The sequence below is a fragment of the Ornithorhynchus anatinus genome, chromosome 9 (assembly GCF_004115215.2).
Source record: "Ornithorhynchus anatinus isolate Pmale09 chromosome 9, mOrnAna1.pri.v4, whole genome shotgun sequence".
Lineage (NCBI taxonomy): Eukaryota > Metazoa > Chordata > Mammalia > Monotremata > Ornithorhynchidae > Ornithorhynchus > Ornithorhynchus anatinus.
In genome coordinates, this window is record NC_041736.1 from 40,191,558 (window position 1) to 40,214,322 (window position 22,765).

A 22,765-nucleotide genomic window follows, 5' to 3' on the forward strand; every position below is an offset into this window, starting at 1 on the left:
TTGAATGAACAGTGGCTGGCACATCGCGAGCCACTTAACGAATAGCACGATCGTGAAGACCGTTATAGAGTTGGTCACTGTATCTCGGCTACCTGTTCATCTGGAGGTCAGGCTAGCTCCTAATACCCGTGATTCACTAGCTGCTTTATCCCTGGCAGTGCTAAAAGCCAGCACTGGACTAGAGCCCCTCTCTTGTTGGCTCACGCCATTAGTTGCATATGTTGGGAAGAAGGGAGTGGATGGGGGTGATGTCAGTTGACTGAGGACCGTATCTCAATCCGGGCCTATTTTAGGCCCCGGCCACAAAAAAAGAAGTCCAGGAACAGAGCCAGGAATTCAGCCAAGCCCCGACGTGGAGCCGGAAGACCACGGATATGTAGCCCCGGGGCTGGGCTCGCTGGGGCTGGGTCATCCCATTAAATGGGCTGTGGGTTTGCTTTGGCCCGACCCGTGAACCTAACGCCTGCTACAATGCTCTGCACACAGTAGACACTCTGTAAGGCCATACAGATTCCAGTGTTACTATCGACAGGATCGAGCCAAAGAGATGAATTCCATGGACTTAGAAAGACAGTAACGGCTGTGGGATTTAGGATTTGAATTTTGGCGGGTTTAAAAGTTCTCTGATTCAGGGAAATAATTAGAGTTTGTTTGGGTTTTTTTTATTCGAGTCAAACTTGGGTTTAGATTTCAAAATTACAGATTTTGATCTCCATGGGGAGCTTGGGGAAGCACAGCATATCTAGAGGGATGTGCTTCTTAGTTAATATGAAGATATGGCCTCTGCAGTGAAGCAAATGGCTAACAAATGTTCAGTAGCACGCTACCCGGTATATGTGGGGTGGGGGGAAATATTAGAACCTTTCCACTAGGCCATACTACTTCCCTGGCTGAGACATTACCCCTGTTTACTCTCAACTGTGCAGTAATCTAATGAAATCCTTTTCTACCTTTCTTTTTTAAATGAGACACCAATAGCCCTAAACAGTCTCATTATGTGTGAAAATGCATAATTCAACAAGAATACAGCAAAGAGGAAAAGAAGGCTGCTAAATTGTAGCAATATTTGCCACAAAGTTACAAGGAATATTAGTAGACTAGAGAATAGAAAATAAAATCAAGACCACTATTTAGGCTTCATTCTCCTCCCTCTGTCTGTGACACTAAAGATTGATGGTTCCCTGGCTAAATTACTTAATTTGATCACTTGTTCTGTTTTTACCAGGATTTTTCTTCATGGAATGTTGTATATTTTCTTCCTGTATTCAGATTTGGATTCCTTTTCCCCTTTCCCTTTCTAATTTGGGGTTTGAAGCAGAGAGCGAGCCTGACCAGGAAGGCTGGTGGTTATTCTCTACAGATGATTCCCAAATCTGCATCTCCAGGCCCTGATTTCTTTCCCTGTCTGGGCAGGGAATGTGTCTATCAGCTCTGTCATATTGTTATTGTCCTCTCCCAAGCACTTAGTACAGTGCTCTGCACACAGTAAGCACTCAGTAAATAGAATCGATTGATTGCACTAAGGCCAGTCGGCCTTCAGAGGGGTAGAAAACAGAAAAGGAAGTGAAAGCCCAAAGCATCTCGGTCACTCCAGGCAATTTGATAACGTTAACGTTCCTGAGGGGAGCTTAGAGGAGGAGCTCGTGGTTTGGAGCTTTCTAAATGGGTTGTTTCAGCTTCAGGACCCAAATTCCATGTAGCGCCAGGTCTGACCTGCCCCATATGAAACTGTGACTAAAATGGAACTTTCTACCCAGTTTTTTCCAACTTTCGGTAGGAAAAAAATACCAATTCCAAATGTAGATAAAAGAGAAGTGGAGATGTAGTAATTTTCCAGTTAATTTAATCTAGAACCAAAATAATCCATTTTAGGGCCCAGTTGATCCTTTTCAGTTTGGAACTAATTAATCTAATAGTGTAATTGCTACTCTCTACTTTATTTTGTGCCGTGCAGATCTAGCCTATGTGGGGGACTCTGAAATCCTTCAACCCCAGAGCAGATACCACACTGTCTGGCCAAGGCAACTGCATTCTACCAGCCACCTCATAGGTTTGCCAACAAGCAGATTTGTTTCTCTGATTCAGTAGGCAATTTTAGGCAGAGTTCTAAGTGGGACAACCTAATGCTGAGCGCTTAACAAAAGCTCGCCATTGGCAGAGCCAGGCAGATGCAGTAGTTCATAAGGAAAGGGCTCCGAGAAGGCCCTGGTTTCTAATTCCGGCCCACCACTCGTCAGCTGTGTTTACTTCGGGAAAATCACTGTGCCTCAATTCCCTCATCTGTAAAATGGAGATTAATACTCTGAGCCCCAGGTGGCTACATGGACTGTGTCCAACCTGATTTTCCTGTATCTACCGCAAGGCACACGTACAGTGCCCGGCAACATAGTAGGGCGTTTAACAAATACCAAGAGAAAGCCAAAAAAAACCCCTCCATATACCTCTAAGGCTGTTGCAGGATCTGTACATTCACCCCGTGGCATGATTTCCAGATAAAATTTCAGGTTTTGAATCCCTTCGCAATCCCTTTCCCTCATCCTGAATGACCTCAGGGCAGTTTCCAGAGTCCAAGTAAGACTAGTAGCAGGATCTGGGGAAAAAGGGAGAGCAACAGCCCCAAACAGCTGTCAATCATCCATATTCTGGTCCGTTCAAAAAAGCCAACCCAAGAAGCCTATTTTTTAAGATGGGTACTTGTTTTAAGCACTTATTCTGTGATCAACGCACGGTTCCAGGCCACTGAGGTAGATAGAAGATAATCAGGTTGGGCACAGCTCCCTATCCCACAGTCAAAGTCAGAGAGAAGAGGATGTAAATCCCCCTTTTTACAAATGAGATAACTGAGGGCCCAGAGAAGTGAAAGTGTGCTTGCCCAAGATCACAAAAGCAGCAAGCGGGCAGAGCCGGAATGAGAACCCAGGTCCTCCGACTCCCAGGCCGTGCTCTTTCCACTGGGGCCACGCCGCTTCCACGAACCAAGAGACCAGTTGCCTCGTCTCTACCAGTGGCCTTGTCTCCCAGGTCTGGACCCAGCTGTCCTGAAGTAAAACTAGCTTCAGTTGAAACAAAAGCATCAATTACCAATCCTTCTTTCAGTGGATTAAAAGCGAATGAAAACATGGGGATGTTTCAGTGATTATATAGCTGGCAGGCTTGCTCAGTTGCTTTTTTTTTTTTTTTTTAATTTTCAGTTTGCCTGTGAAGACATATTTGGACTCTCAAGGCTACTTTAATAATGGGGAGTTCAGAGCCCCTAGCCAATGAGTGACCTTGGTGGCAGAGGATACCCAGAGAAAAAAGAAGAAGCCTGCATGGCTGTTAATTTTAATAACTTTAGCAATATGAAAGATTATTTTCCACAGAACTCTTTCACATAAGACACTGGACGCAACATTGGGCGTTTGATAGGTAAGAGTATAATGAGTATTGTTTATATAGAAAGGCATGTTAATAAATTTAGACTCTTCAGATAAATGGAGGGAGAGAGGGAAGAAAAGGAACAGAGTTCCATTCAGTATCAAAATTTAAATTAAAATATAGCGAGCAATAAGCTGGAGTTTCCCGTCAAGTCCCAAAAGAGTTAATTGCCCATCTGTCCTTTTGAACAGAAGGCATTTGAAAGTTCATCTGGCACAGAGGAATGAAAGGAGCTAAAGACCTAAACAAATGGAGATGACTAATGGCAGTAACCTGTGGGAAGGCGTATTTAGGGCTATTTTGTGGGCGAATGAAATAGTTTTGCCACATTCCTTTGGGGTTTGTTTAGAACAAAAATCAGCAGTTGTAGCACAACTGTGATTTTAAAAGAAAATTCCCATCATGAAGCTCCCCAGCTGCCCAAATGCTGTAGAGTGGATTTTTTTTTCTTTCTTTGAGAACCAATTCTGGTGTAAAAGTTTGCGGGAAGAGGAGGAGATCTAACAAGTTAAAGTGCAGATCACTAAGCTGTTGAAGCTTGTGGTTTTCTCAGTTGGCATGATAGCATGATGAGTCGCCATGTTTTATCTACTCCTTATCCTTTGATAGACGTGCCCCCCTCAGACTGAGCTTTGTGGGACGGGAACGTGTCTATAAATTCTGTTGTATTATACTCTCCCAAGCGCTTAGTACAGTGTTCCGCACCCAGTAAACGGTAGCTAATTACCAATGATTGATTGATCGGGTAGGGTACTGGATGGAACTGATGCTATCTCACAGTGAAATACCTTCCCTCTCCTTTTACAGGTCGTCTTTTTACAGTTTTCCATCTACATAGGACTCCCTGCCTTATTTTTTATAAATTTATAGAACTTAACACATTTTCCTGAGGTTAGTTAGATGTTAGGCACTAGTAATGTATATCCGAGGGGTAGGTATAGACCACGTGGTTGAACTTATCCCATTCTTTTATCCGACTTTACCTTCTCCCATTGAAAATGAAGGAATATTCATGAAGAAAGAGAGCCCATTACTGATATTATTGAGATTTTTTTGGCTCACCGTAGAGTAGCTGTTTGGATAGCATGATTGAAGGCGTCAAAGATGTTCTCAAACACTCAGATTCGGCAGGGATTTGGCAGGGATGAGGTTTGCTCGAGTGTATATACCGCCTCTCAGAAGCCTCACGGTTAGTAAAATCCAGGCTTCCTGATGGCATCCCCTTGAGCAGGTGCCCGGAGCCAGACAAAGAGAGTTACGAGCACTCCGTTCCGGCAGACACCAGGTACCAGACGCAAACGACGCTACATCTAGCCTGACAGTGATGTCACCGCGTAGTGTCACACTTCTCCAACCCTCTCCTCTCTAACGTAAACTCCCCTTTTCCCTCACCTCCTTCTAAGCTCTGCTGGATTCCCAAACCGGGCATTTTTATGCAGCTGTCTCTCAGGCAAAAGCAAAAGCGAGATGGCAGGTGGGAGGAGAGGTTGGGCCTAGCAAAATAAATCTGGGAACCATCCACATGGAGGTGGTAGCTGAAGTCATGAGAAGGGGAAAAACGTGGAAAGAGTAGGTGACCTAGAACTAGGGGACTCTGAGGGATGCCCACGGTTTGAAAGAGCAGCCAGAGAGAGAGCAGGAAAACCGGGAACTTTGTCAGTGAAACCAAGATTAGATAACGTTATCAGGAGGAGGGAGTGGGTCCTAGTATCAAAGGCAGCTAAGAGGTCAAAGAGGCTTAGAATGGTGTAGAGACCATTAGATTGGGTGAGGTAGGTATATCGGTGACCTCGGAGAGTGCAGTCTCGGTGGAGGGAAGGGAGTGAAAAACTAAACTGTAGAATGAAGTCAGAAGGAGAGCGAGCAGCTGGTGGTTAGGGATGGAAAAGAGTGGCAGCAAAGCGTTTTTAGAAAGTGAGAGGGAATGGGGAATGCCCTGAATTTGACATTAAGTGCCGTATGGCGGATGATGTTGGTAGAGCTGCTCTTACAAATTAGATGTGGCTTCTGAAGGAGGTCAAGGTCTCAACCATCAAAGGAGGTCAGACTCTGTCGGTCAAAGTTGGACTCCCACCCAACTTGGACTCTGAGCCCCATTGGGACGTGTCCAACCTGTTGAACTTGTCTCTACCCCAATGCTTAGAACAGTGCTAGACACATAATAAGCACTTACCAAATACCATTAAAACATTGTAATTGCTTTATTAATCTCAGTCATTTATTTTGTCAATCTTTCAGTTTAATCCTTGAATCTCGAGGCCTTGGTTGGCATCACATTCACCACAGTCATCTGCCTCCCAAAGAAATTAATAGCCATTTTGTTTCGGTTTCCTCCCTCTCCGTCTGTCCTCGCATCGGGAGCAGCGTGCTCCTTAAGTAACGGTGATTTTCCAGATCTGGGCTGATGCATCTCATCCTTTTAAGAGGCTCCGATGCAGTTCGTAATTTCTGGCTCCTCCTTCCTTGTCTGCTTTTGAGCACAGTCGGCGTACGGCAGCTCCTGGGTGACTGATTAAAGGGCTTTCGATGTGACGTACCTGAAAGAAACTTTTCAGAGAATCGAAAGCATTTCGGATCACCTTCCGTATTCCTCCATTGCGTCTTAAGAGTGACATTATAGACTAGGTTGAAGACTAACTTATTTCACACATTCTCTCCTGAGCTTGTACAGTGCCCTGCACCTGGGTAAGTCTTAATAAATGCCATATTACTACTACTTTTACGATTATGACTATTCTGTCCTGCTGTACTCTATGATGTAGGGAAAAGATTATCCAGGGGTCCCACCAGTTCTGTAAAGGCAGCCATATCATCATGGACAACTTAGACCTCTGTCTATATGTCATAAAGGGTCATTCGTCATACAGTCAGTGGTCTCAATGTATACTTATACAGACACACACATAAAATGTACATTTAGTATATACAGAGGAGTGCAAAAGTGAGCTCATCCAGTCATGTAGAGGTCTGTGGAAGTAGGATGGCGAAGGATGGTATTTGTTAAGCGCTTATTAATGTGCCAAGCACTAAATATGAAAGAAACCAGAGGTACAGTGGAAAGAGGGAGAGAGATCCAGCTATTGGTGAATAGCAGCCTCCATTTAAAGGAAATGGGGAAGGGGACAACAGGGAGGAGGAGGAGAATGGGAAGAAGATATTGAAATCAAATGGCAGTGAATGAAATGAATGCATTCCATATTCTCTGACCAAGAATGATTATCACAGAACAGACTCCCCCTGGAATTCCAGATTACTTTGTTCACATTTTGCTTTGCTTGCATCTCACTCCCAAACTCTTCTCCTTTGAAGGGATTGTGGGAATCTCCACAGTTCTTTCCCTTTTTGAAGCAGTTTATTTTGCTCCTCTCAGAGGAAGAATTATTTTATGTTTGAGTATTTTTGAGTCATTGGATTTGTTGCTATAAAACAGAAGGACCGAGTCACACCGAGGCCAACCCTGTGTTTGAGACCAAGTCAACTATAATCACTTTTCCAACCCCATTGATTCAGCAGGAATTTATCTCCTCTCAATAAGCTGACTTGTTCTGCTTGGGTTTGAAGGTGATATTTCCACTAGAAAATGCTTTGATGTGTTGAAACTACATCCTTCCTGTAGCCTTTTTGTCCTACTATACAGTATGAATGTACCTGTCAAAAGTTTCACCAGTTCATCTGTTGGGTTTTTATTCTCTTACGCCGCAAATATACAGGTAGAGTGATATCTTTGGAGATGATATCGGTAACAAAACTTTCGGTGGTAATGGTCTAGCTAATTCATATTTCTAACGTACTTCTACTAGAGATTTAAAAATGATGCTCCTTATTCATGTTATTACTAAGGAAGAGACGTAGCCGTCCTCTTGAGTGTCTTTTGATGGGATTAGGTCCCCGAAACCAATTCCCTCCATCAACTTCATCTACTTCAAGCAATCAAAAGTACTTATTGAACACCTACTCTGGCAGAGCGCCATAATAGGTGCTTGGGAGACTTTGCAGAAACAAAAGAACAGCCGGCGTCCCTCAAGAAGCTAGCGGTCTAATGGGGGAGGCAGGCAGACGGGCTTATCTTAAAATTAGCAGGGGAGAAAAAAGAAGTAGCCTACAACTGGTATTAGTGAGAGTTGTGGTAAGAGGAATAGATGAATAAATATGTGACTAAATAAGTGGGCCTCCTTAGTTTGATACTAGCTACTAATCAGTATATTGATATTTTCAGAGGGTCAAAGATCAGTTGTAAATAAGTGTTTGGGATAGGCTTGGGGATGTGGGAATGTCAGGGAAGGCTTCCTTTTAGTCGTTGTTTCTGGATTTTAGGACATTTTTTAATATACTTTGGAATGAATGGATACTGTCATGCTTTTACTTGTTTCCCTTTTCCCATACCAAGGAATTGAGTGGTCTTTATGATGCCAACTCTGGGATAGCTGTGAGCATGGGCAGGGGCAGTTGAGATTTTTGATCAGACTCATAGGTGAAATCTGTGAGACATTTTTTAGGAATGTAGGAAGCTTACCATTAGGACCAGTTGGTGCCTTGGATAATGATTCATCCAGGGTCAGAAAGTGGTTATGAATTCCTAATGAATGAAGCAGTGGGGACAATCTCAGAGCTTGGTAATAGTGAATTTTCCCTACAATTTCATATTTTAGGGGATTAGCTCATGAATCTTTCTTAAGTTAATTTTTAGTCAGTCAGTAGTGTTCATTGAGCCCCGACTTTGTTCATTCCTTTAAATACTTGCGAGAATGTAATAAAATTAGTAGACATGATTCCCACCATTGGGGGAGATGAACACTGAAGTAAAGTAAATATAAGAGGAAGAATATATATGTAAGTGCTGTGGAGGGGTACTGAGTGGGACTTGGTGAATGTAGGTGGAGAGACTCAAAATCAAATAATAAATGATGTCTTTTGTTAAACGCTTACTATGTACCGAGCATTGTTCTAAGTGCTGGGCTAGATACAAGGTGATCGGGTTGTCCCACGTGGAGCTCACAGTCTTACTGCCCATATTCCAGATGAAGTAACTGAGGCACAGAGAATAATAATAATAATGTTGGTATTCTTAAGTGCTACTATGTGCAGAGCACTGTTCTAAGCCTGGGGTAGATACGTGGTCATCAGGTTGTCCCACGTGAGGCTCACAGTCTTAATCCCCATTTTACAGATGAGGTAGCTGAGGCACGAGAAGTGAAGTGACTTGCCCACACTCACACAGCAGACGAATAGTGGAGTTGGGATTCGAACTCACAACCTCTGACTCCCAAGCACGTGCTCTTGCCACTAAGCCACATTGCTGGCGAAGGCCTCCTGGGAATATGATTTCAGAAGGACATTGAAAGTGTCATTGAAGGGACACTCAGCTAGTGGAAAGAGCACAGGCCTAGGAGTCAGAGGATCTGGGTTCTTACCCCAGCTCTGCCAATTGCTTGCTGGGCGATCGCTTGGGCAAGTCACTTAATTAATAATCTTAATTATGGTACTTGTTAAGCGCTTACTAAGCGCTTACCTTTTCAGCGTTGGGTAGACACAAGGTAATCAGGCTGGACCAGTCCCTGGTCCCACATGGGGCTCACGGTCTTAATCACCATTTTACAGATAAGTGTAACTGAGGCACAGAGAAGTTAAGTGGCTTGTCCAAAGTCACACAGCAGACAACTGGCGGAAGCCAGGATTAGAACCCACGTCCTCTGACTCTCAAGCCGGTGCTCTTGCCCTGTGTCTCCGTGTCTCACTGTGTCTCTGTTTCCTCACCTGTAAAATGGGGATTCTCCCTCTTCTCCCTCCCACCTAAACTGTGAGCCCACGTGGGACAGGGACTGTGTCCAGCCAAATTAAACATGTGCCTACCCCAGTGTTTAGGACAGCGTTTGACACATACTAAGCACTTAACAAATACCACTTAGAAAAATAATTAGAAGGGGAGCGGTAGTGTGCTAAATATGGAAGGGGAGGGAGTTCCAGGTGTGGGAGTTAGCAGAGAAGAGTGGGGAAGAATGCCACAAGAGGAAGAAATGGGGATATTGAGAGCTCAAGAGAAGGTTACAAAAGTGGGGATTGGCCCAACTGGAATTGGGGATACAAGCAGGTCAGGGGAAGATGAGATGTTTAAAAAAAACAAAAAAAAACCCCAGAATCTTATTTCACTGGATTTCTGCCTCATCTGTGTTTATGTTTCTCTGTTATCCGGGGGTAAGTAATATATGTGGTATTTGTTAAGCACTTACTGATGTGCAGATGCACTGTTCTAAGCACTGGGGAAGCACAGGGGAATTCAGGTTGTTCCCACGTGGGGGACTCACAGTCTTAAACCCCATTTACAGATGAGGGCACTGAGGCACAGAGAAGTTAAGTGACTTGCCCACAGTCACACAGCTGACAAGTGCAGAGCTGGGATTCGAACTGGGTTCTCTGGCTAAAGTGGGCTTTGCTGTCATACACAACTAACACCAGGTAACTGCAGAAAGGTTTTGCTTTCCATAACTCCTATCGGGCCCCTGGGTAAGAAAGTCACCGATCCTTGGACGTGGCTTAACCAAGGGCGAAACTGTGTCATTTGCTCCGGAGAGTTGCCCCACGTCCAGGGAGATCGCTAGGGCAACATGCAGCAGATGCAGGATGCTAGGTGAGACGCCAGCTAGATCAGGGCAACGTAACGGCGCATAAATCCTCCCTCTTCCTAAATCGCAGCTCAAAATCTACCTCCTTCGGGAAAGCGTTCTCTAATAACCCATCCGTTCTCCCAAACACTTGTACAAGTGTACAATCCCTAACCAATCCACTCCGCCCCCTCTACTTACTCTTCTAATGACTATATTTATCTGGCCATATTCACCTTGATTACACGTTTGTCTGACTCCTCTCTTTTAGTAGATTCTAAGGGCACTTGAGGGCGAGGACGAGGTCTGCTCTTGAATACGAACCCCAATCACCTGATACGCCGCTCTGATCCAGACCGCCCTCAGTCAGTGCTTGCTGACTGCCTGACTGAAATGGAAGCGATAAAAGTGTAGACGGCCTATTCCCGTGACATTAGCCGAGAAGGGAAGAAGGGCTAATGGTTCGAATAATAGTTGCAGGGAATCCTGAGTTATTTTGGCCAGCTCGGGGTCGGTCCACCAATGATCAGTCAATCGGTGGTATTTCCTGAGTGCTTACGGGGTGCGGAGCACCGTGCGGAGAGTACAGTGTAGAACAGAGTTGGTAGACATGTTCCCTGGGGTGGGAGATCCCTGGGCCTCCCTGAGAGCACAGGAAAGAAGACCATGAACAAGAAGGAATTGTGCCGCAGAAGGGAGAGAGCGGTCTACCAGGTACCTCGCTAGGCTGGCAAGGTGGGCCCAGAACACATCAGAGAATTTACGTGGCTCAGTGGAGAGAGCCTGGGCTTGGGAGTCGGAGGTCATGGGTTCGAATCCCGGCTCTGCCACTTGTCAGCTGTGTGACTGTGGGCAAGTCACTTCACTTCTCTGTGCCTCAGTTACCTCATCTGGAAAATGGGGATTAACTGCGAGCCTCACGTGAGACAACCTGATGACCCTGAATCTACCCCAGCGCTTAGAACAGTGCTCTGCACATAGTAAGCGCTTAACAAATACCAACATTATTTACCCTTTCCCTGTAGCACAAGGAATTCAGGAAGCACTTAGCCGACCTTTCTTCTAGAGCAAACATTTTTGTTGGACTCGATAGCACTGTCTCTGTCCCGGGCTTACCGTCCCGATTCCCACCGAGTAATGTGAAACATTAATATGCAGAGGAAAGTGAAACAAGAGGTAGGGTTAACTGGAGGCTGAACGTCAACAGGGCTTTGGGCACATGGTTTTCCAAAGCTTGATTATATTAGGAAGTCTAGACTGTGAGATCGTCCCCTGACTCAAAGCTTGGTGTAGGCAGGGAATGCGTCTGTTATGTCGTACTCTCCAAGTGCTTAGTACAGTGCTGTCCCAGAGCACTCAATACGATTGGATTGACGTCAGCGACGTGCCGTACTTTCGAACATACGTATATTCAGGCACAAAATGCCATTTTGGGAGGGTGGTTTGTGGGGTTTTTTTTAACTTGAGAGAAGTTTTCATCTTTTTATTTTATCTTTTCCCCAAGGTGTTCAGATCTTGGTTGATTCAGTCACATTAAAAGTTTGTCCCACGGGGTCAGTACCTGCTAGTTTAAGGGCTCATTTCCATTAGTTGTGGTGAGACACAAACTCAGCCCTAGGACGGCCGAAGGGGAAGATCCACTCGAGTGGCTAACGAAATAGGCGAAGAGGCACGCTGATCGTTTTGTCTTCTCAGAAACGTTATTCACTCCTCGGCAAGCCCTGCTACCCCCCCGCCGACTAGCTCGCTGTGGCCACCGCTGTACCTAGCAACGGAGTATGGATGGCTCAGCACAACCCATCTCCACGACTTGGGAAAAACGAAGCAAGTATGTAGCCTGCCAGCAACTTTCTTCTGCCACTTCCTTTCCCCCCGCCAAGCTTAAAACTAAGATTCTGGGCAAGTAAACACTCTAGTCTCTACGTAACCAAAAAAAGCAGCAGCATCTCTTAGTAGCTCCCCTGGTCCCGAGCAGCCGTACTTAGGACGGCGCTGCTGACCAGATTAGAATCAGAGGCCTTTCACTGGAAGAGACCGTCCTTCCTTCGATAATATTTATTGAGCGCTTACTGTGCGCAAAGCCACCGGTAGTAAGCACTTGGGAGAGTACACAATCCTGCCCACGACGAGCTCACAGTCGAGGGAGGGTATAAATAAATAAGATAAATTTCAGATATATACGTAACACTGTGGGTAAAGCATCACTTACACATAATGAAATCTCACTGTCTGCCTCTTGAGCCAATTCTGAATGTGAAGGATAGAGTTTTCTCTCTCTCGCTCCCTCTCTTCCCCCGTCCCTCTCTTCTCACACGCATTGTTCCGAGATGGAGAAGGCTAGCTAAAAAGCGCACTGCTCTGCCCTCTGAGACTGTAAGCTCGTTGTGGGCAGGGAACGTGTCTGCTACTTCTGTTGTATAGTACTCTCGCCCGAGCACTTAGTACAGTGCTCTGCACAGACAAGCGCTCACTGATTAACCATGGTTGATCTGGCCGATCACAGGGCCACAGTAGAGAATCCCCCCGACCAGCACAGGAGTGCAACCCCTGGAGGGAGACCTCAGGCAGGGGGTGCTAGTGTGGAGAGCATACCCGCATTGAACGCTACAGGGCACTGGCCATTTTCCCAACAGCTGCAGTCAGGAGAACCGCTGAAAGCAATAAGCTGTGGTTGTCACCTTTTATTTTTTTAATGATATTGTCAAGCGCTGACTATGTGCCAGGCACAGAATTAAACGCTGGAGTAGACACAAGCTAATCAGTTTGGATACAGTCCATGTTCCACATAAGGCTCGTAGTCCTAACATCCATTTACAGGACTAGGTAACAGGCACAGAGAAGTTAAGTGACTTGCCCAAGGCCACGCAAGCAGACAAGTGGTGGAGCCAGATTTAAAATTCTTTGGGACGATCAATCAGTCTTATTGTGCAGCGTACTAAATGCTTGGAAAGGTACAATACAGTAGAGTTGATGGATATGATCCCTGCCCACAAGTCAACTGGAAAGACCTACTTCCAGTGCAGAAACCAGCAGGGGTGGTGAAACAGAAAGGCCGTTGAAATAGAAGGCCATTTCAGTGTCTTCTGGGGCACGAAGGAAAAAGTTAAGCTCATGCCGTAAGGGATAGAGCATGGGCCTGGGAGTCATAAAATCATGGTTCTTATTCCGACTCCACCGCCCGTCTGCTGGGTGGCCTTGGACAAGTCACTTCACTTCTCGTGCTTTAGTCACCTCATGTATAAAATAGGGATTAAGACTCATGCAGGACATTGCAGGCCAGAGGACCGTATCCAACGTGATTTGCTTTTATCGCCCACGCCACTTCATACAGTGCCTGGCACGTAGTAAACGCTTAGCAAATACCACTATTATTATTACTACGTGTAATCGCAGCTCAAAAAAAGTGAGGAAATCTAGTCTCCAACTAGGCAGAATCTGGTTATGGCATCCCCCTTTAAACATCAAGCCTGTTATATCATGCACGGCCTGGTCTCGGAGAATTACTACAGCATGTGGAATTGTGAGGCGTAAATTGGAAAGTTCCTCCGTTTCATTAGTAAACTCCTCGAGGGCTTCTTTTATATGTTCCAAGGGTCTCGTACAGTACTCTGGTTATAATAGGCACACTATAAGTGCTTTTAATTGATGGGGCTTCTCCATCCTGTTCAACATTCAACTCTAGCATCATTAATTTTAGGTCTCTTGATTATCATAACGTTTTCAATGAATGTGAAAGGCAATCTAGCCCCGTAAATTAGTAACGGTATCAATGGAAAGGAGGGTTTTCCTCTGCCCTTCTGTTTCTGCCCTGAGTGGAAGATGGTGATGTCTGTGGTGGTAATTGTGGGGTGAGAGATGAAGGGAAGGTCACTTTAACAGAGGGGCAGGCTAAACTGCAGAGGTAGGAGCGAGAACAGATCACAATTAATCTAGTCACCCAGAGGAGGAATCTTGTCTATCTCCCCTCCTCCCATTCAGTGGTTTCCAAATGGTGCTTTCTTCCTCTGCATTTTTAGATCCACCTCCCTTCTCTCAAAGGTCGTGGCCGTTCCTTTAGTCCTGACTCGGTTCTCACCTGATGGTCCCGCAACCTATTCCTCCCGAGCCTCCTCAGTTCCATCCGCCGCTTCTTCTAATCGCCCCCACCGTTTGCCCCGAATGACGTCCTGCAGACAATGCAACTCTCCCAGTATCAAGTGGCCGAGTAGCTCCCTTTCTTCCCGACCGCCCGCACCACACAACGCTTCCGTCATGGGTTGCGGGCGTCAGACGTTTTTTCTTCATTACCTAATCCTTCCGATCACTTACATAATTAGATATTTTTATCCCCACGGAAAGTTATCGAACTGACATCCCCACCTCCCCAACTGCAGTGTCTTCAGCGTGAGAGCGAGTGGAGAAGGGGTAGGGAAAAAGCAACGTGAAATTTGTTCTCTTGCCAACGTTACGGGTACTCAACCGAATTTTACTTAAGACTGAAAGACACGACACCATTAACAAATGGTAGGTGACAGTGGAGCACACGGTGGACTAGTAAAGGACATTTACTAATACCATTTCTTAACACGGAACAAGGAGTGACGCTCACACCTCAGGTACCACGACGTTATTTACATTCCTGTGCTTTCATTTGCAGGGGGCTGGAGATAGCTTCGTGGGCGCTCTGGCTTTCTACCTGGCATACCATCCTAACCTATCCGTGGAAGAAATGATTCAGCGAGATCCAATTTTATTGCATCAGTGAGTGTCCAGTCTTCGGGAACTCAGAGTTCTTATCCCTTCAAAAAGGACCTACCGCATAATCTGTTTTAATTCAGTAATGGTTTATGAGTATACAGTTTGATTACGAATGGGGAAATTAAGAGATGCCTCATGTACCTCAAACACTGTAATTTGCCTTTTTAGATTTATGAAACTTGGTCTTTATTTTTGTCAATAATCATGCTTTGCAATAAGACGACCTTTCAAATCTATCTTAGGGTGATTGGTCCCTGGGCATACAACACTTATTTTTACGTTGGCTCAGCTGAGGACATTAGGTAAGGTTTTTTCCGTCCTATCCCTGTTTCACACTGCTCCAAACCCCAAGTGGAATTTTTGTTTTTATAAAATGTAAGTCTTTTCGGTGGCCAGAATGATTCCTTACAGTCACAACAAAAAGGAAGCTCAACTAATCGATAAAATGTATTTAAACCCTCTCCCCTCACTTCAGAATATATTCCACAGCCCTTCTCTCCACCGTTAAAAAAAAAAAAAAAAAAAAAAAAATCTCCCAGGTAAATGGGGAAACAGCAGGAGCGAAATGCCCCTCAGCTGGGAAAGGAGGCCGTGGGAGAGAGGAAGGAGAAGCCTCTTGCAGAGGGGTGTCAAAGTAGAAGAGTTCTGAAAGGATCCCGTGGGCCAAATCTGGAAACACTCTTCACCGATCCCAAAACTGAAACATTGGCCCTCTTCAGTCTGAAGTCGTACACATTGCACTCCGGTCCTCACCACGCCTCAGCCATAGAACGGAGTGGTTATTTTTAGGCCTGGCTCCAAAATAGAGCTGAGGCAGCAGTGCCACAAACCTCTCAGATGCCCTGATTGCCAACAGTTCAGCCCCTGGACCCACAAAAGCAGCTCTGAATTTCATCCCAGAGGCTGGGCTGCCTTGGCCCACGGTGCCCGACTGACTTCACGCCTGTGACCGGATTTCTTTTTCGGCTGTTCGTAGCCCTAGCTCTCTAATCAAGTGCCTTGGTTTGAGGAATGAAGAAATTCTTGAGGAAGACCTTATTACTCACTTGAAAACGCAAATCTTCTAGTGGGAAAATAGCTCAACCCTACCCTCTCGCTCGGCCATCCCGAAATCAGTCCGAAATGGGGAAGGTTGAAGCAGCAGGACGTGAAGTATTGTAGGACTGCGGAGTTGCTTAACACAGTCCTGGTTTGATTAAAGTGAAACGCAGGAGTGGTGAAGCTGGAAAAGTCTGCCTCTCTAGACTTCCAAGTGAGATTTCTCAAACACGTCTCCAGAGACGAGGGCAAAGCTGGTGAAAGAAGGCTGAAGGGCTCCCTTCTGCCCCAGCCTGACGTTCCCGAAGTTAGCTGGGAGGACAGGATGAGACCGAGGTTCAGAATAAAGCCAACTGGACTGGTTTCTCCTTAATAGTACCTACAGAGCACTTACCGTGTGCGGAGCACTGTACTAAGCACTTGGGAGAGCCGGTAGACCCATTACTGCCCGTCATGAGCTTACGGTCTAGAGGGGGAGAAAGACATTAATGTAAGTAATGGCTATGTACATGAGGGTGACACAGAAGGGAGTGAGAGAAGAGGAAATGAGGAAAGGGAATTTCTACTCCACTCCCAAGTCCCGGCTCCTGCCCCGGGAGCCAGCAACCACAGGATCAGCAGTATCGTCGTCATTCGGTATCCAAAGGACCACTCTGCAAGGTTACTTCTTCCTCCTGGGTGAGGACAACCCTCGTGCCAAACCTCTGGACGTGGAACGTTTCCCTCTCTGTTTAGAACACGAAACAATGGTCAGATTTTTCTGAACAGTACGGTTGTTTAAAAAAGAAGTGGAAAATAACACCACCGAAACAATAGTCTTGGCTATTTTAAAATTTTTATTGCGGGTTATTAAAATAACCTGAAAGATAAATAAATGTTTGATGCAATGATAAATGACCCGAAGTGAAGAACTTTCTTTCGCTGCATTGTTTCCCTTCACAATGGCCTTCAAATCACAGGAGGCAGCCATTCCAGGCCATTTCCTCTTCTTTTAGCTCACACTGCAGGATTTCTGAATCAGTGTTTCCCCCCAAGAGTCTTCCTCATTTATAAATCCAGTCCATTTTCACGCTATTGTTTAGATGGAGCGGATTTTTTCTTCTCCACAAAGAGGACACGTTTGTTCACTAAGAAAGAGAAACAGATTTCAGTGGTAAACTCTGCTGCTTGCTGTTATTAGCGACTTTGCCGTCCAAAAGCGTGAGCTCGTCAAACAAGGGCTCCATTCCCCAGTGATCCTGGCCACCTCCCTCCAGCTCTAATGACAACCCTCTCCTCCTCACTTCCAGATCATCCTCTTTCCCTCCTCCTTCGCATCCTAAGCTTTCCCTTCCGGCCTGCCGTCAGCCCTCGCCCCCAACCCACTGCCTCCGGGTTTCCGATCGCTAACTTCTCCCTCTTCCCTCACGGCTTTCAATTAGCACTTAGAAGGCCCCCTGCTCATGAGTTCTCTCCTCCCATTTATTTCTGATCTCTCTGAGTTCACCGTTCATTCTCACTTCTTCCAGTTCCTCCCCACCAATCCACTTCGATCTGGTTTCCAACATAATTCCTCCGAAACGGCCAAGCTTTCGAAGAGAAATCTCAACGTCTTTTCACCGTTCTCATCTGCAAACGCTCACCCGCATATGACTGACTACCCCTTCTCCTCCACACCCTCTCTGGCCTTGGATTCTGGGGTACTCTCCTCCACGGCTATCCTCCTCCCCCTGCCTCTCAAATCACCCCTTCGGGTCCACCCTTACCTCCTCTTCCACCCTGTCTCACTGGGTCCGTTTGCCAGATTCCCTCCCGCTCCCATGGAAAGATTATCCATTCTCAAGTTCCAAATACATGGGTGACTCAAGTTAGTCTTTCTCTCTCCTTTTCTTCCCTCCTCCTCCCCGCCTCCATCAAGGGCTACATCCCTCACTTTGCCTAAAATCACTTTATAATCAAACTTGACCAAAATGGAGCTCCTTGTCTCTCCATTTAATCCCTCCCGTCCTGCCCAGCAACACTGGCAAAGTCACCATCTTGCCAGTCCTTCAGGCCCACAACACTGGTGTGACATTTTAACCCCTCTTTATTCCTGGTCTGACATTCATTCTACTGTCAAATCCAGCCACTCCTCTCTAATATACTCGCAGTGGAATCTGTTAAGCTTTAATCCGTGCCAAACACTATACTAAGCACCGGGACAGATATAAAACAATCAGATCGGACAGTTTGTCCCGAAAAGGGTACATGCTCTAAGTAGAAGGGAGAGTGGAAATTTAATTCCCATTTTACAGATGAGGAAACTGAGGCACAGAGAAGTTCAGTGACTTCCCCAAGGTCATACAGCAGACAAGTGGCAGAGCCGGGATTAGAATCCAGGTCCAGGCCCTCTGGCTTCCTTGCTTGTGCTCTTTCTTCTAGGCCACTACATGTCTCACATCAGTCTTTTCCTTTACACCCTTTCTTTCTCTTTTCTTTCTCTCTCTCTCTTTCAGTCTTTTATATTCCACCCTCTACTGCAAATTCCCCAGGGCAAGGCGCCCAAATCTTAATAAGCCCTCTCACTCCTTGCATAGTGACCAGTATCAATTGTATTTATTGAGCCCCTATTTTGTGCAGAACGCTGTACTATGCGCTTAGTAGACACATTCCCTGCCCATGAACTTACAGTCCAAGGAGCTCAAAAAAACACTAGTTCGATTCGATCCAGAAGTCCTACAATCTTTATTTATCCCAGGCTACTGGATTCCTTTTCTGCCATAACCTCTTAACTGTCTGCCACTCTTCTGGAGCAAATGCTATCGTTTTTACCGATCGGATCATGGTGCAATAGGACCAGTTTCTCCTGCAGCCGGCTTCTTTTCGTATTGAAGCTGAAACCCGTCCCGGCTTGGCTCACCATTTTCACTAGAAGCGTCCTTAAAGATCAGAAGAAAAAATCGTTAGACGCTGGAGGAAAAGGCTAAAGCTGCCGACTAGGTGGTCTAGGAGCGTGGTTTAGACCTTTCTGAAAAAGCTCCCCTAATGTCCTTCCTTTTTCATAAAAAGCACATCACTCTGGTTTGGCGCCCATTAAAGTAACTCTCATTAGTCACTGTGGCAAGGTAGGGGAAAAGTCCCAGGTATGAGAAAGGCAGAAAGGAAAAACTTCCTAGAAGAGGAAAAAAAAGAGTGAAGGGAGAAAAAAGCACAAACAAGCAAAGTAGAAGACATCAAAGAGGGAAAGGGGTGGAGAGAAGCCCAGGAAACAAGAAAAAAAGCAAAAGATGAGGAAATGAGAGAGCAGGGATATTCTTAATCTTCCCATAATTACAAATAGTCCGAGATACCTTTTCTTCTTCCCATAGTTTGTTCTCTTCCTCAATGATGGGTGATAAGGTATGGAGAAGCTTGAAACCAATGGTAAGGATTTTGCTTTTTGGGAAAGGAGATGGACAACCATTGGACAACAGTTTTGAGGAGAGGGGTGTGCAAGGCCTAGTGGAAAAAACAGGGACTAGGAGTCAAAAGCTCTGGGTTCTAGTTCCAGCTCTGGGCAAAACACTTTCATTCTCTGGGCCTCTTGTTTCTTCATCTATAAATGGGGGTAAGAGAGACTGTTAACTCCATGTGAAATTGGCACTGGGTCCAATCTGACAGCCCTGTGTCTACCCCGGTACTTAGCCCAGAGTAAGTACCTGATAAATAATAATGATAATTATTATGAAAGAGACACCTATTGTGGATGAGCATTCTGACTAGCAAGACGAGAAGCAAATGTTTAAAAATTACTTACTTTGATTTGCTCTTGGCAACTTTTTGCAGCAGAGAAAGGTTTTGAGGGAAAGAGAAAAAAAAAATTGCTTGATTATCTTAGGTCACATAAATTTTAAACTACTAGGTCTTGCCCCCAAAGTGATCAAAGGATGTATTAATCCACTGCGGGCAACTGTAATAACCCACAAAGTTGGTGTACACCTGCAGTTCACACCCCTACCGTCCCCACGACACCAATGTATATATCTGTTATTTATTTATATTAATGTCTGTCTCCCCCTCTGGACTGTAAGCTCATTGTGGGCAGGAAATGTGTCTGATGTTATGTTGTCTTCTCCCAAGCTCTTAGTACAGTACTTTGCACAGAGTAAGCGCACAGTAAATAATAATTTTAAAAATCTCATAGGATACATGTAAAAAAAGTAATCTAGAACAACATATTCCTGCTGGAATTCTTGGCCAATTTACCTTTAATTAGTACATCCAGCCTTTCCAAACACCAAGCAACAAAAAGGCTGTCACATTTTCCTTATCATCATAAGGGTACAGGAAAATATATTATGAGGGTAAGTCTTTCCATTTAGTCATCTTGTTAATTTACACACAAAAAAACCTGAAGCAAGCAGAAAGCCTGTTTGCGCTGTAATATAACTTGTTATAGGCCTAGAGAAATTCGTCAAAAGAAGGCTTTCTTTCCCCAAAGCGGTCACGAACACCCTACGTGAATTTCGAATTGGTATATTGAGCACATAGTAAGCGCTTAGCAAATACCATAATTATTATTAAATGACTCACAGAGCAAAGAATTTGGCTCCACTGGATTTCATTCATTCAGTGGTATTTATTGCGTGCTCACTGTGTGCAGAGCACTGTACTAAGCGCTTTCGGGCAGAGCACGGGACTGGGAGTCAGGCTCAGAACCGGGGTTCGAATCCCGCCTCTGCCACGTGTCTGCTGCGTGACCTTGGCCGATTAACTTCACATCTCTGGGCTTCGGTTCCCTCATCTGTAAAATGAGGATTAAGACTGTGAGCTCCATGGGGGCCTGGGTTCGGGTCCAACCTGATTAACCTGTAGTATAATAATAATAATGTTGGTATTTGTTAAGCGCTTAGTATGTGCAGAGCACTGTTCTAAGCACTGGGGGAGATACAGGGTCATCAGATTGTCCCACGTGGGGCTCACAGTCTTCAACCCCATTTTAGAGATGAGGTGGCTGAGGCACAGAGAAGTGAAGTGACTTGCCCACAGTCACACAGCCGATAGGTGGCAGAGCCGGCATTCGAACCCATGACCTCTGACTCCCAAGCCCGGGCTCTTTCCACTGAGCCACGTATTCTTATTACCCCAGCGCTTAGAACAGTGCTGTGCACCTAGCAAGCGCTGAGCAAATACCATCATTATTAGTCTTATAACCCCAGCGCTTGGAACAGTGCTGTGCACCTAGTAAGCGTTGAGCAAATACCATCATTATTAGTCTTATCACCCCAGCGCCTGGAACAGTGCTGTGCACCTAGCAAGCGCTGAGCAAATACCATCATTATTAGTCTTATCACCCCAGCGCTTGGAACAGTGCTGTGCACCTAGCAAGCGTTGAGCAAATACCATCATTATTAGTCTTATTACCCCAGCGCTTAGAACAGTGCTGTGCACCTAGCAAGCGTTGAGCAAATACCATCATTATTAGTCTTATAACCCCAGCGCTTGGAACAGTGCTGTGCACCTAGTAAGCGTTGAGCAAATACCATCATTATTAGTCTTATCACCCCAGCGCTTGGAACAGTGCTGTGCACCTAGCAAGCGTTGAGCAAATACCATCATTATTAGTCTTATCACCCCAGCGCCTGGAACAGTGCTGTGCACCTAGTAAGCGCTGAGCAAATACCATCATTATTAGTCTTATCACCCCAGCTCTTGGAACAGTGCTGTGCACCTAGTAAGCGTTGAGCAAATACCATTATTATTAGTCTTATAACCCCAGCGCTTGGAACAGTGCTGTGCACCTAGCAAGCGTTGAGCAAATACCATCATTATTAGTCTTATTACCCCAGCGCTTAGAACAGTGCTGTGCACCTAGCAAGCGCTGAGCAAATACCATCATTATTAGTCTTATAACCCCAGCTCTTGGAACAGTGCTGTGCACCTAGCAAGCGCTGAGCAAATACCATCATTATTAGTCTTATTACCCTAGCAAGCGCTGAGCAAATACCAACAAGACTCTCAGGATCCTCTCCCTCCCCCCGCCCCTCCCCCAAGGGGCAAAGCTCGCGAGAAGTCCAGGCGAGACTTGGGCGGGGCGCGGGGCATGCCGGGTGTTGTAGTCTTTCGGCGCGGCGGGCGCCGGCCACCCGCCGACCCCGAGGAAGGGAACGACCCCGTCGGCCGTCGGCCGACCACATCCCGGCCGCCCCTGCAATGGCGCCGGCCTCCAACAACGCCCTTTCCGCCGCCCCCCGACCCCGCTTACGGGCCGCCACGGTGAGGAACATGGCGGCAGGCGCCGGACGCTTTGCCCGCCCTTCTACTTCCGGGTCATCGGCCCGTCTGGGCAACCACTTCCGGGTCACGGAGGCCTCGCCCCTTGCTCCTAAATTATAATAGCGGGAAAGGGGCTGTTAGGTCCTTAGTATGTGCCAAACACTGCGCTCAGCCCCGAGCTGATAATCATCATGATAAGTTGGTATTTGTTAAGCGCTTACTATGTGCCAAGCACTGGTCTGAGCCCCCAGGTAATAATCATCATAGTAACTTGGTATTTAAGTCCTTACTATGTGCCAAGCACTGTTCTGAGCCCCCGGGGTAATAATCATCATAATAATTTGGTATTTAAGTCCTTACTATGTGCCAAGCGCTGTTCTAAGCCCCCGGGTAATAATCATCATAATAATTTGGGATCTGTTAAGTCCTTACTATGTGCCAAGCACTGTTCTAAGCCCCCGGGGTAATAATCATCATAATAATTTGGTATTTAAGTCCTTACTATGTGCCAAGCGCTGTTCTAAGCCCCCGGGGTAATAATCATCATAATAATTTGGTATTTGTTAAGCGCCTCCTATGTGCCAAGCACTGTTCTAAGCCCCCGGGTAATAATCATCATAATAATTTGGTATTTGTTAAGCGCTTACTATGTGCCAAGCACTGTTCTAAGCCCCCGGGTAATAATCATCATAATAATTTGGTATCTGTTAAGTCCTTACTATGTGCCAAGCACTGTTCTAAGCCCCCTGGTGATAATCATA

General features: G+C 45.8%; 2 protein-coding genes across 3 annotated transcripts in view; one reads left to right on the top strand and one right to left on the bottom strand.

The window, feature by feature from the left end:
• RBKS (ribokinase) overlaps positions 1-16,685 on the top strand; it is an 81,628-nt gene extending 64,943 nt beyond the window's left edge. Inside the window, exon 8 of the mRNA XM_007667057.3 lies at positions 14,653-16,685. Coding sequence (XP_007665247.3) covers positions 14,653-14,760 — 108 coding nt within the window. The 3' untranslated portion in view covers positions 14,761-16,685. The remainder of the gene's footprint in view (positions 1-14,652) is intronic.
• Positions 16,608-22,066, bottom strand: MRPL33 (mitochondrial ribosomal protein L33). Of its 2 annotated transcripts, XM_039913014.1 has the most exons (5): positions 20,322-20,372; positions 19,546-19,564; positions 19,100-19,184; positions 18,582-18,688; positions 16,608-16,918 (listed from the first exon to the last, which is right to left on the bottom strand). In XM_039913014.1, the coding sequence occupies exons 1-5, from the start codon at positions 20,355-20,357 to the stop codon at positions 16,863-16,865; spliced, it is 303 nt and encodes a 100-aa protein (XP_039768948.1). In that variant the 5' UTR covers positions 20,358-20,372; the 3' UTR covers positions 16,608-16,862. The 2 variants fall into 2 exon arrangements, with proteins under 2 accessions (XP_039768948.1, XP_001509270.3); XM_001509220.6 differs by lacking the exons at positions 19,100-19,184; positions 20,322-20,372 and adding an exon at positions 21,994-22,066.
• Between the last annotated feature and the right edge of the window lie 699 nt (positions 22,067-22,765).

What these genes read in the sequence shown, in the direction of transcription:
- MRPL33 (XM_039913014.1), bottom strand. Translation starts at nt 20,357, where the DNA reads ATGAATGAAATCCAGTGGAGCCAAATTCTTTGCTCT. An exon ending in AACTATGGGAAGAAGAAAAG is followed by an intron (nt 18,689 to 19,099) that starts GTATCTCGGACT and finishes CTGATCTTTAAG; the next exon opens with GACGCTTCTAGTGAAAATGG. An exon ending in ATTGCACCATGATCCGATCG is followed by an intron (nt 16,919 to 18,581) that starts GTAAAAACGATA and finishes TCTCTTTCTTAG; the next exon opens with TGAACAAACGTGTCCTCTTT.